Source organism: Bison bison, unplaced genomic scaffold, assembly GCF_000754665.1.
Source record: "Bison bison bison isolate TAMUID 2011002044 unplaced genomic scaffold, Bison_UMD1.0 scf7180017864389, whole genome shotgun sequence".
Lineage (NCBI taxonomy): Eukaryota > Metazoa > Chordata > Mammalia > Artiodactyla > Bovidae > Bison > Bison bison.
The window spans coordinates 6,916,853-6,929,622 of record NW_011494961.1 but is presented as its reverse complement, the minus strand read 5'-3'; the positions used below and the strand labels follow the sequence as shown (position 1 = coordinate 6,929,622).

Below are 12,770 nucleotides of genomic sequence, written 5' to 3'. Positions count from 1 at the left end.
GGAAGGAATGATGCTGAAGCTGAAACTCCAGTACTTTGGCCACCTCATGCGAAGAGTTGACTCATTGGAAAAGACTCTGATGCTGGGAGGCATTGGGGGCAGGAGGAAAAGGGGATGACAGAGGATGAGATGGCTGGATGGCATCACCAACTCGATGGATGTGAGTTTGGGTGAACTCTGGGAGTTGGTGTTGGACAGGGAGGCCTGGCGTGCTGCGATTCATGGGGTCACAAAGAGTTGGACACGACTGAGCAACTGAACTGAACTGAACTGAAGAGTATTTGGCTTATAGTTTTCACATGCTGGTTAGTTTTTTTTGAATTGTTATGTCCTGTGGTTTGTAAAACATCTATGTTTCATTTGATTTCCTATCTTGCCAGCAACTAATTTAGCTGTCTTTAGCAAGAGCAGAAATTTGGCATGTGAAAGTGACGAAACCAGCAATCCACTCTTTTCCTGTGTCTGTTTTCTTCTGTATTTTATTTTCACCACAATTACATGCTGAGTAGCAAAAAAAAAGAAAAAGGAAAAATGAGATAATGGATCTGAAGCTAAAAATGTATCTTATTAATTCAGATTATGGCTACACAAATACAAATTTAAACTTAATGTTTGTTTCTAACCATAAATGAGAAACGATTAAAAATGTAGGTGATTAAAATTCAGACCATAAGTTGAAGTGAAACTTTAATAAATCCAGGAGGAAATATTCTGCCATTCTTTATGCTTTTCTCCTGTTGTTTTAGGCACAATCTGCTTGCAGAGTCCTTCTTTGGAGATTGTATCTTCTATTCAACATGGAAAAAGAAGACAATTTGGATAGCTAACAAGCACACAGGGAAGGATATGGTTAAAATCACCCTCAACTCGTCATTTGTGCCACCCAGTGGAATTAAAATGGTTCGTCCACTCGTATAGCCCAAGGCAGAGGGTGATGCTTGGGCATCTGGTGAGTCATCTTTGACCTCAAACAAGGTCCGGCACGTATTCCCCACTTCTCCACTTACTCAAGACAGACATTTAGGAATCATCCCTGATTTCTCCTACTACCTCACCCCAATTTTCAGCCTACTGCCAAATCCTTTCCATTTTACATTCTAATTTATCTCAAATGTCCACTTCTCTCTTCCACTGCCACCACCATAGTCCAAACAGCCGGCTTGTCTTATCCGGCCTGTTGGAGCAGCCACTTAATCTTTTCATTTTCTCCTCTTGCTTATAAATGGCAAATCTGATGGGTTAACTCCTCTACTTAAATTCCTTCAAAAGCTCTCCTTTGCAGTTAGATTGTAATTTAACGTGTAACCAGGCCTATCACTATTTGGCCAATTTGATTTAGCATTCTTTCCCTCTCCCCTCATTGGACTCTAACACAAAGCTTCATGTAGTTGCTCAGACACGCCAAGCAAAGGGGCACAGTGGATGTACATATTCAGGCTCAGCTCCCCTTTGCCTCTCAAGGCCCACATTTATCTGCCTTCTGAGCATTTCTACTTGGATTTCTTGCAAGTGCTTCAGGCACAGAAGGAATGACTGACTCACTTACTTTCCCTTCCCTTTTGCCAAGCTCTTTTCCCTCCAGTATATGGTTGAAGACCTCCAGGTGTAGGCCTTGATGAGTGGCATTTAATCTCCATATCCCTAGGCATAGATCCATCCCTGTGAGATCACTCTCCAACGCCTAGCAATTCCACCACCTACCGGCTTGTGCCCCTCTCGGCAGCTCTCCATCCCTGGGGGCCACTTCATTAGTGTCCCTGACTCCTTCTGCCATGCTGCAGGGGGCATCACCCTTCAAGAAGGAGAACCCAATCTTGTCATTCCTGGGTTAAAACACTCAATTGCCAGTAATAAAACCCAGTCTCTTTTTTATTGAACTGGTTCACAGGGCCCCTGTTTCTCAGTTTCATTTATCGTCAGGGCTGCAGCCATCTTCAAAGTTTTTATTTTTCTCTTACCCTAGGAGGCATGCTTGCTCTCTCCTCCAGCCTTTCAGCATGATTGGGAACACGGTTTCTCCTTTTTTTTGACTGCACGGCTTGCAGGATCTCCATTTCTTAACCAGAGATTGAACCCAGGCTGAGACAGTGAAAGCCATGAATCCTAATCACTATTCCTTGGTGGTTCAGACGGTAAAGAATCCGCCTGCAGTGTGGGAGACCTAGGTTCAATCCCTGGGTCAGGAAGATCCCCTGGAGTAGGAAATGGCAACCCATTCCTGTGTTCTTGCCTGGGGAATCCCATGGAGAGAGAGCCTGGAAGGCTATAGTCCATGGGGTCACAAAGAATTGGACATGACTGAGCAATGAACAATTTCTTTCACTTTCTTTCAGACTACCAGGGAACTCCCTGGGAACACTCTTTCTAATTCACAGCAGTGACTTACTCTTCATCCTCTAAGAAATAGTAATAGCTCCAAAATCTCTTCTTTCAGGAACCCCTTCCCTGACCAGCTCACTGGAGCCTCAGTAGCTCTTTTCAGAAAATAACAGATTTCCCATCACAGAGCACTTATCATGGTTTGCTGTAATTGTCTGACTTCCTCAGCTTCCTCCTATGAAGACAGAGAATACAACTCTCCATTATATTTCCAGTGCCTGCTGCTGCTGCTGCTGCTGCTAAGTCACTTCAGTCGTGTCCAACTCTGTGCGACCCCATAGACGGCAGCCCACCAGGCTCTCCCGTCCCTGCGATTCTCCAGGCAAGAACACTGGAGTGGGTTGCCATTTCCTTCTCCAATGCATGAAAGTGAAAAGTGAAAGTGAAGTCGCTCAGTCGTGTCCAGCTCTTTGCGACCCCATGGACTGCAGCCTAGAGAACATTTAATAAACTGTAGTAGGTAAAAAAAAGAATTAAAAAAACACCCTTTGACACCTTCTCCCCTAAATAATACCACAAGGAACAAGTTCTAAAGATATTTAATATCTGAGTACATGCTGCCTTCCTTACATGTTATAACCCCTACCCCAACTCTTTACCAGATAGTCTTCAGGGGGCTGCTCCCTTTTGTATATTATGAATGAATCCCAGTGTTTTAAATCAATTTTCCCTGCAACAGATCTTTGCAGCTCAGCTCTGTGCTGTGCTTTAGTCACTCAGTCATGTCTGACTCTTTGCGACTTCATGGACTGTATAGCCTATTAGGCTCCTCTGTCCATGGGATTCTCTAGGCAAGAATATTGGAGTGGGTTGCCATGCCCTCCTCCAGGGGATCTTCCCTGGAGGGTTCAAACCCAGGTCTCCCTCATTGCAGTAAGATTCTTTATTGTCTGAGCCACTAGGGAAGCTCTAGTGAGAGTCTTTTTCAATCTTTTAGACTCTCTTGTGCTTCAGAGACTTTTTAAAAAAATTCCTTAGTTAATTGGTCTAGGTTTCAGGGAAAAAGATCTGAGCTAGGAATAATAGATTTGGGGATCACATAGGCTGCTGAATAGGAGATAAAATAGAGAAATGGCACAGGTTGTAGTGCTCTTAGAAATAATAGGAATAGTCATGACTATAGAATGGGTGCAGAATGATCTGCTCTGGGCTATGTTATCTCATTTATCTCATTTAATCTGAGTATTAGTCGCTCAGTGTCCGACTTTTTGTGACCCCATGGACTGTAGCCCGCCAGGTTCCTCTGTCCATGGGATTCTCTAGGCAAAAATACTGGAGTGGGTTGCCATTTCCTCCTCCAGGGGACCTTCCCAACTGTATATAAAGGAGACTTCATTAATGTGCATTAGAGGATACCCCAGGTTAACCTGTTATAGAAAACTGTCTCTTGAGTCTTTAAATTCTATACCAATTCTATACCTCTGGTTGGCCGATTGTTTGTTTCTTTATCTAGGTTTTAAGCTGAATGATCTGGGGCTATTTGTTTCCATCAACCTGATTGTGAATCTAAAGGCACAGTTGAAACGTCTATTTTTCATGCCATCCTCAGAAGAGACTGCTGCAGATCTACTCCATGAGTCTCATTCTTTTCAGCTTACAATACAAATAGTTTATTATTTTTTTGCAAGCTATGTCTTATAATAAAGCAGTGCTGAAAAATTAAATAGAAGAGTGTGCAGTTGCCATATAGGCTACGAAAATGATTTGCTGGTTGTGATTTTTAAGCTTGATTCTAAATAGATTTATGAAGAATGGCACTTGGAAGACGTGGCTCAAATTTTGCTATTTAAGCTATCTTGAAATTATAGGCTCACTCTCCCTAAAATTTCAAAAAGTGTAGAGCTTAGGCTCTTACGAGTATAGCAGTGATAAAAGCTTTCATAGTCATTTCTAAAAAGCAACGCTTCCTAGTTTTCTGCCTCCAATGGTTCTCTAATATATTTAATCTTAACCACCCCACAAATCATGTGATTATTAGTACATTTTATGGGTTAAAAGCTGAGGTTCAGCAATGTCACAAATGCTTGTTTAAGGTCACACTGGGGTAGACCTGGGAGTTGAACCCAGGCAGACTGACACCATGCTGCCGCCTCAACTTACCCTCGCTATTGTCTATAATTTCATATCTTAGATTTGCCTAACTTGTTCTGGGAAAATCTGTAATTTGGCATATTCTTGTCTATCCATGGCATGCTTGTGGTTAAAAGCTTCAGTTTGCACAGATCAATGGGACCCAAATCTTATTTTTTCTTTTAAAAATGTTTTCTATTCAGGAACTCAGGAATCAATCTCTCTCTCCCCCTCTCTCTCTCACACACATACACAGAGTCTCTCTCTTTCTTCTCTGGCTCTCTGAAAAGAGACTGACTTGATGTCACGTTTTTGTTGTCATGATTAAACCCATGAGGCAACAGTGCTCTTGTGGCTGCCTTGACAGCTGTACAATTACAACCATCCCTCTGTACCCATAGGGATTTGTTCCAGGATTCTCGCCAATATTAAATCCAAGGCTGCAATGGTCCCTTATATAAAACAGAATAGTACTTGCATATTATCTAACATCCTTATACTTTAAATTATCTCAAGACTACTTATCATATGTAATACAATGTAAATACTGTGTAAATAGCTGTAAATGCAATGTAAATACTATGCAAACCATCGCAGGTGCACGGCAAATTCAAATTTTGCTTTTTGAAACTTCACAGAATTTTTTTAAAGAATATTTTCAATCCATGGTTGGTTGAATCTGCAGATGTGGAATGCACAAATATGAAAGGCAGATTTTATATGAATCTCAGAGCCAGTGTGGGAACTTTGTATATAATGTTAATGACATTATTTCAAGTTCAACATTCGGGGAATTTGCAACTATAGTTTTGCTGCTCACAGATGTTCTTTTGTAAAAGGTGCAAATAATTCTGCATTCTTCTGTAATTCTTTAAAATGCTGTTTCCAGTTTAAAATTCATAAGAGAATTTCAAGAGCATATTCTTTAGAAAATATAGGACATCTGTCATCAACACTATTAAAATACTTTGCATTCATTTCATGCACAGAAATATTGCTGAATGTCATTAATTCTGAGAGAAGACTTGCTTCTGCCTAAAAATGTACCTGTTTATGAAAGTAGCTAGTGTAGCTAAAGCTGTCCAGGTGCAACTGATTCATTTCGATTATGTGATTGCTAGGGTTTCTACTATAAAACCTTGGGGGTTTTGTGAAACTTCTAGAAAAGAATCATCCTAGATATATAAGTATTTTTTTCATGTAGTTTTTCTGAAATTTAAAAATTGTGGTAAAATACATATACAATTTATTATCTTAGGTTTTTTTTTTTTTTTTTTAACCACACTGAGTGGCATGCAGGATCTTGGTTCCCTAACCAGGGATTGAACCCATGCCGTCTGCAGTGGAAGTACAGAGTCTTAACCACTGGGTCACAAGCGAAGTCCCTCATCTTAACCATCTTTAGTGTACAGTTCAGTAGCATTAAGTTCATTTATGGTTTGTGTGTGTGTGTGTGTGTGTGTGTGTGTGTATGCAACCATCACCACCATTCATCTCTGTAAATGTTATCATCTTGTAAAATTGAAACTCTCCACCCATTAAATAACAACTCCCATTTCTGCCTCTCCTCAGTCTCTGGATCCCACCATTCTATTGTTCTTTCTGTTTCAAGGATTTTGACTCCTACTCTAAGTACCTCCTATAAGTGTAATCATGCAGTATTTCTCTTTTTGTGACTAGTTTATTTTACTCAGCACGATGTCCTTAAGATGCATCTGTTTTGTAGCATGTGTTAGATATTTTTTTCCTTTTTAAGCCCGAATAATACCCCATTGCATGTATATCTTCCATTTTACTCACCCATTTATTCATTGATGAATAATTGGGTTTCTTCCACCTTTTAGCTATGGTGAATAATGGTGCTAAAAATGTGGGTATACAAATTTCTTTTGGAGACCCTGCTTTTAATTCTTATGAATTATAGTCAGTAGTGAATTATTGGATCACGTGGTAATCCTGTTTTCAGTTTTCTGAAGGCACATGACACCGCTTTCCACAGTGGCTGCATCATTTTACTTTCCTGCTGATGGAGCGCGGGGTTTCCAGTTTCTCCATGTCCTCGCCTACACTTACATTCTCTGCTTTCATATAGTCTAAATGATCAATTTGAGTACCCAGATCTGTTATAGATCTGTTATTTCTTCTAGAAATCTTAGCAAATTATGGATTTCTATAGCTTCCTAACATTTATAGATAGTTATAGATATTTTCTTAATGATAAGGATCACATTTGCAAAGATTACACACCACTGGGGCAAGAATAGGACTGACTTCAGGCAAAGCTGGGTTTTTTAATGCAAGTTTGCCTTGACACCAAACAGCTGCCTTTTAAATACTTTGAATAGCTCTCTATCATTTTTCTATCTTTCTTGCTGTTGTCTCTTCTTGGTGGTTTCCATATGCCTCGCTGTGGCCTCTGTTTATTCTCTGAGGCTTTTCCCTGCCATTTGTTTGTTGAAGAATCCAGATCTTGTCCCTTAGAATTCCCCACATTCTAGACTTTGCAGATTCTATCCTGTGGTATCATTCAACATGATTGTGTATAACCTGGTGGCTTTGGCCTAGAAGCCTGATCAGATTCAGATTTTTTGCGAGAGTACTCTAGAAGTGGTACTGCAGGTAGTACTGTGTGCTGCTAGTGACCGGGCCAGAGGGCATGTAGCGGCTGGGTCTCCATTCTCCTTGTGATGCTCAAAGATAGGTCAGGGATTTAGGTGTTACCAGCCTGGTCAGTCCATTGTAGAGTTTCCTCTCAGCCCTTCATATAATGGCTTTACAAGCTATTGATTATCATTGTCTAGAGCCATTTTTTCATTAGAAGCTTGAAGTAATGACATTCTAATTCTATTACTGCTTTATTAGTTGAAGAACATTTCCAATCAGGTATATGATTTCCCTGAGGAGCATCTTTTATTAAAAAAGGTAAATTAAATGCTTGATTTAATCTTTCCCTTACTTTATCTGTTTTCAGAATAAAGGGGTAGTGTATCCTCCAGAGGTGAACTTTTTATTTTTTTTGTAAAGCATCTTCATAAATTCAAGGATGTAAAAAATATTTGACATGTTTTTATTCATTGCAGTTATCATTTTCACACTCTAAATTATGCCATCTTTCTTCAAGAAGAGTCATGACATGAGGCATCTAGTGGTGGGAAAAGTGACCAGTAACTAACCCTTAGTGGTCTGCAGTGCTGGGCCTAGGCTGTGTCTGGGCTCAGCAAGAAAGAACTCTGGAATCAGGTAGCCACCCTGCCTTGGATGGAGAGGAGTGAGGGGTGGCAGTGAGGAGATGGGTGGAGGGCTGCATACCATCATCATGTTGTGGGCGGGCCAAGCTCCTCAGAAACAGGTCTAAAATACACAAACACTGAGTGGGCCTTTAGTTAAGGCTCTTCTGTGAGTGAGAAGCATTCATTTTTTAACTGCTCAGAGGCTGTTGATTTGTTTACTTTCTGATTCTTAGGTTTAGATGGATAATGATACCAAGTAGCTAAATTCTGGCTAAGTGATTTTCTACTACAATTAGGAATTGCAATAGCACAGAATAACTTTTCTTGTTTCTTCCTCTTTCTTTTCTATTAACAAAGAACTCCTATATTATACTGTTTGGGAAGTTTTTTGAGCAAGGTGAGTGAACCATTGATTCAGGAAACTCACTAATGAAATAGACAATAAATAAATAAAACAAAAATCATGGACATTTATAGAAAAATATACTATGTACATATAATTTATATATTATATAAAAATATAGTATAACATCTGTTAATATGTTAATAACTGATATATATCAGTAGATGGTATATATTAATATATAATATCACTAATATAAATGTGTTTTTCTATAAAACCCATTGTTCTATATACACACACATAAGTATACATACATACATGTACATACACACATGTTATCTGTATTAAGGAGATGGGGTGTATCACTGAAGACTGGAATTTGAGTCCCAGTCCTACCCCTTATTATCTATATGTGATCCTTAAGATACTATTTCATAATCTATAAAATGAAGACAATAATTGCTCTACACAGCTCAAGGGCTTGTTATGAAAATATACATGTGATAATATAAATGCTTTATAAAACATTAGTCAAATTTTGTGACCATTGGGGCTGCTAAATATTTAGTTACAAGAATGACTCAAGTGAATGGTTTCAAATGGAAGAGACTGGAAAGGCTTTGTTGATGACGTGAATCTGACACTGAATTTGAGGTTGAGAAAAAGGTGTGATCAGTGGAAAGAAGCAGGCTCGGGAATCCCACATGTGTTGTTTCAAAACCGGCCCAAGGTAAAAATCTATAGTTTGCTTGGCTGTAGCAAAGCTCATGAGGGTGTGCTGGATAGTTATTGAAGGCGCAGGTGGGGGTGGACATTAAATTCCATGATTAAGGAGCTTTAATTTGATCTCAAAGGTAATCAGGCTGCACTTGCTGAGCTCCGGGAGGGGTGTTATCTGAGGTCAGCAGCAGCATTCTGAGTGCTGGCTTCAACCTAATTTGAGGCTAAAGCACAGCAGAAGATTAAGGAGATTAAGCAAAATACAGCTCTCAATCCTCTGTTTTGCCACTTCCTAAAATGGCTTTTAGGTGTTGAGTGAATTCAGGTCACATCATTAACACAACCATTCAGAGTACAATAGTGATTGCTTTTCTCGTATGTTCACCATTGAATAATATTGTATATTGTTAATAAGTATCAGTAAAACCATCAGCATTGTGGTATAGTAAAAAGAGTACTGACCATCTGTTTGAGTTCTAACTCTGAGGTTGACTGGATATTCAAGGAAAAACCAAGGAACGGAGTTAAGTTGCAGGTTTCACTAGCACAGACTTTTGTGCATGTTTTCCAGATGTTTGTAGCACCCCTGTGTGGTAAAAGGCACCAGGTTAGGTACTACCTGGACTATAAATGTGAATGGGATACATGCCATATCTTCAAAAGCTTATTGATTAATGAAAAAGAGATACATAATGCACATGCATATACATATATAACTGTGATGATAATGGCAATGTTAATGATAAGAACACACAGAAGAGCAAGTAAGAGGTAATAGAAAAGTACAAGAAGAAAAGAGATAAATAACAATGGATATAGATGAAAGAGCAATTTCCTGTACCCTAGACACTCACTGTTTTCCTCAGAAATCAGTTTGAATATCCCTTAACATTTATAAGCAGTAATTAAGGTTTGAGAATCTTTAAACATGTAAACTTAGAGGAATTTACAACAAACATCTGATTCTGTATAGAACCATAATGTTTTTTTCAGTGAGAGATTTCAGGGGCTATCTACTTCAACACTTTTATTTCATGGAAACTGAAGTCAAAGAGATAAAGTGATTTTATATAAAAGCAGAACTGAGACAGAACTCAGTTTTCCCAACTCTTAAGTGAAGTGGTCATCTATCATGCTTGGTTTGGAAAGATTTTTATAAAAGATATTTATAGGAAGCATGATCCCTCAATTTTTTGTTACCTCAAGAAAGTGGTAGCACTTTGGTGCTATTAAAAGGCTGAATCAGACCTTGCTGGATTTTTGTTGATTTTCACTTGTAAATATTATAAAAAGTACAGTTAAGACAATCACATGCTCCTTTTTAGAAATTGAAGTAGGTACATTTTGTCTCCAATATGTCTTTGAGTTTCTGACTTTAATCACTTACTTTAAAAACTGGGGTCATTTGGTTCTTAACTTTCTTAATTAAAATGTTGATATGTGAAGCATGTAGGAACATGAACAATGTAACTAAATGTGTAATTGGCATAAAAACTCTGGACAAGAAACAAAAATTTTGGAATCAATATCCAAAACTATTCCGTGTAAATCTTACCTGACTTGGTAGTATTGCAGTAGTATTAAATAATCAGAAATATTGTGTATGTAACTCTATCAAGAGATCTGAGTAAACAAGTTTAAAATAACCAGAGAAATAACACAGATTAGCTAAAAGGAGGTGTTGGTAACTTAGGTGAAAGTGGGGTGTTCCTTTAGCATATTAGGCCAGCGTTTCTTAAAGTGTGCTGTGAAGACTCCTACCATGAGAGTTGTTCTAGATTCTGGTGAAGATGAGCCTTTCCCTTCATTTATCAGGTCAGAATCTCTAGAAGTTGACATGCCCCCCACGAGACCTCAATGTACATTAGAAACATTTTCAAGAGGACAAGACTATGTTTTCAACATGTGATGCTTTGGGCTTCTCAAGTGGCTCAGGGGTAAAGAACCTGCCTGTCAATGCAGGAGACCTGAGTTCCATCCATGGGTTGGCAAGATCCTCTGGAGAAGGAAATGACAATCCACTCCAGTATTCTTGCCTGAAGAATCCCATGGACAGAGGAGCCTGGCATGCTACAGTCCACGGGGTTGCAAGGAGTCGGACACAGCTTAGTGACGTATGCATGTGTGATGGTTTGTTGGTTAAGGAATGTGTTTAGTGACTTGAAGTAGAAGGAAAGGGGCAGAGTCAGAGTTAGGTGCCATCATTCTAGGTACTAATAGATGAACAGAGACCAGGAAAACAAACCTACATGGAGGACAGCTTAGGCCTCTCGCACTGCCGTGCTTAGGCTCTCGCTGACTGGTTGCTTGTGCTTGTTTCTTTCACAGAAGGCTGGGTTTTCAGTGGTCCTTTCCGTAGGTCCTTGGCTCCTCACATTACTCAGGCTGTCACTGATCTCAGTTATGCCAGGACTCCTGGTCCATGGCCCCAATCCTCTTCCCCTGCCGTCTCCTATTGCCAGGGCTCTGGCCTCCAAAATGAACCTTGAGAGCTGCCCTCAAACTCAGGCTTATCCCATAGTATTTCATAAAGTCATTAAAATTGGCAGAAAAAAAAATGAGGAGCAAATTGTGATAGGGATATATGTGTTGCCAGTTTAGCCCAGGACTCCGATAACCAAAGGTACCAGGTTGGCCATTTGTTGTTCAGTGTATTTGGCTAATTTAACCCAAACACCTACCTCACTGAGCAGATTTTACTACTCACACTGGGCTATTTTATGAAACAAGGAATGCTGGCAGCAATAAACTCAGAAATTTGAGGATATGACATATAGCAATAGAATATATTGTCTTAAAGATGCTGTTCTTTACATAATGACCCTAAAAATAGATAAATATATAGATCTGACCTGTAAATATTATACTTAAGAAATTGTGTTCTTAATTTTGTACCTTTTTTGCTTCTTAAACATACTTCATTTTCAGCATTTTCAACAAGAAACAGCATTAGAAAAACAAAAAAAAAAACATTTGTGCCTTGTTTTTTAAAATAAACACATATTTTCATAAAAGCAGGTCAAAAAGATAAAGCTATTAAGTTGTACTTAGTATTTATAACCCAAGGAGTGACATTTCAATTTAATTGTATGTCCTAACCTAAGAACTAGGACTTCTCTGTTTGCTCAGACAGTAGAGAATCTGTCTGCAATGCAGGATACCCGGGTTCAATCCTTGGGTCAGGAAGATCCCCTCGAGAAGGGCATGGCAACCCACTCCAGTATTCTTGCCTGGAGAATCTCACGGACAGAGCAGCCTGGCAGGCTACAGTCCATGGGGTCGCCAAGAGCCGGACACGCCTGAGCTACTAACATACACACTTTGTTCCTCCTGAGAGCTACTGTAGGAGGAGTACAATTAGAGAAATAAATGGGCTTTGGAATGCTGAGTAATCTGGGCTATGGTTTGACCCTGGAGCAGTGCCACCACTGTGAAACAACACTCCTGTTGATGTCGCAGGAAGACTGGAGTTCTTAAGAACCAGGCAGGGATCATGTACCATCCCTGTCAAAACACACCTCTGCACCAAATTAACTGTCTTCTCTTTTAGATCAGAAACTCTGCAAACTGAAGAAAGGTAACTGCAGTGGCAGCATGTGTGAGCAAGAGCCTAAGTCCCAAGTGTGCACGTGTCCAGAGGGATACACTTTAAGCCAAGATGGAAAGAACTGTGAAGGTAATCTGGTGAGCAAGCTCAGCTCAGCTTAGCCAGTGGCTGGTCTTGCGTGGGTCATCAAGAGCTTCAGTGTGAAACCAAATTCAAATTTCCTCATATTTCCCCCCCAGAAAAGGATGTTATTTTTCCCCCCAATTTTAAAGCCTTTGTAGCACTTTCAGCTCTCCTTTATATCTTCTGTTCCTAGATAAAATACTTTCAGAGGCTACGCAGGGATGAATATAAGGCAGGAATTCTCTGAGTGGACTCCACGGACCTCCATGGGTTTGGTTTGATGGTGTGCAAAATGTCAGTATTGTCAAGTTTTTTAGCTCTCTTAAGAGATCCTCAAAGAGTATGTGATTCCCACATC

General features: G+C 39.6%; 1 protein-coding gene across 1 annotated transcript in view; it reads left to right on the top strand.

The window, feature by feature from the left end:
* Window positions 1–12,770, top strand: part of EGF (epidermal growth factor) — a 99,995-nt gene that overhangs the window by 30,854 nt on the left and 56,371 nt on the right. Inside the window, 2 exon segments of the mRNA XM_010858536.1 lie at window positions 747–949; window positions 12,293–12,418. Coding sequence (XP_010856838.1) covers window positions 747–949; window positions 12,293–12,418 — 329 coding nt within the window.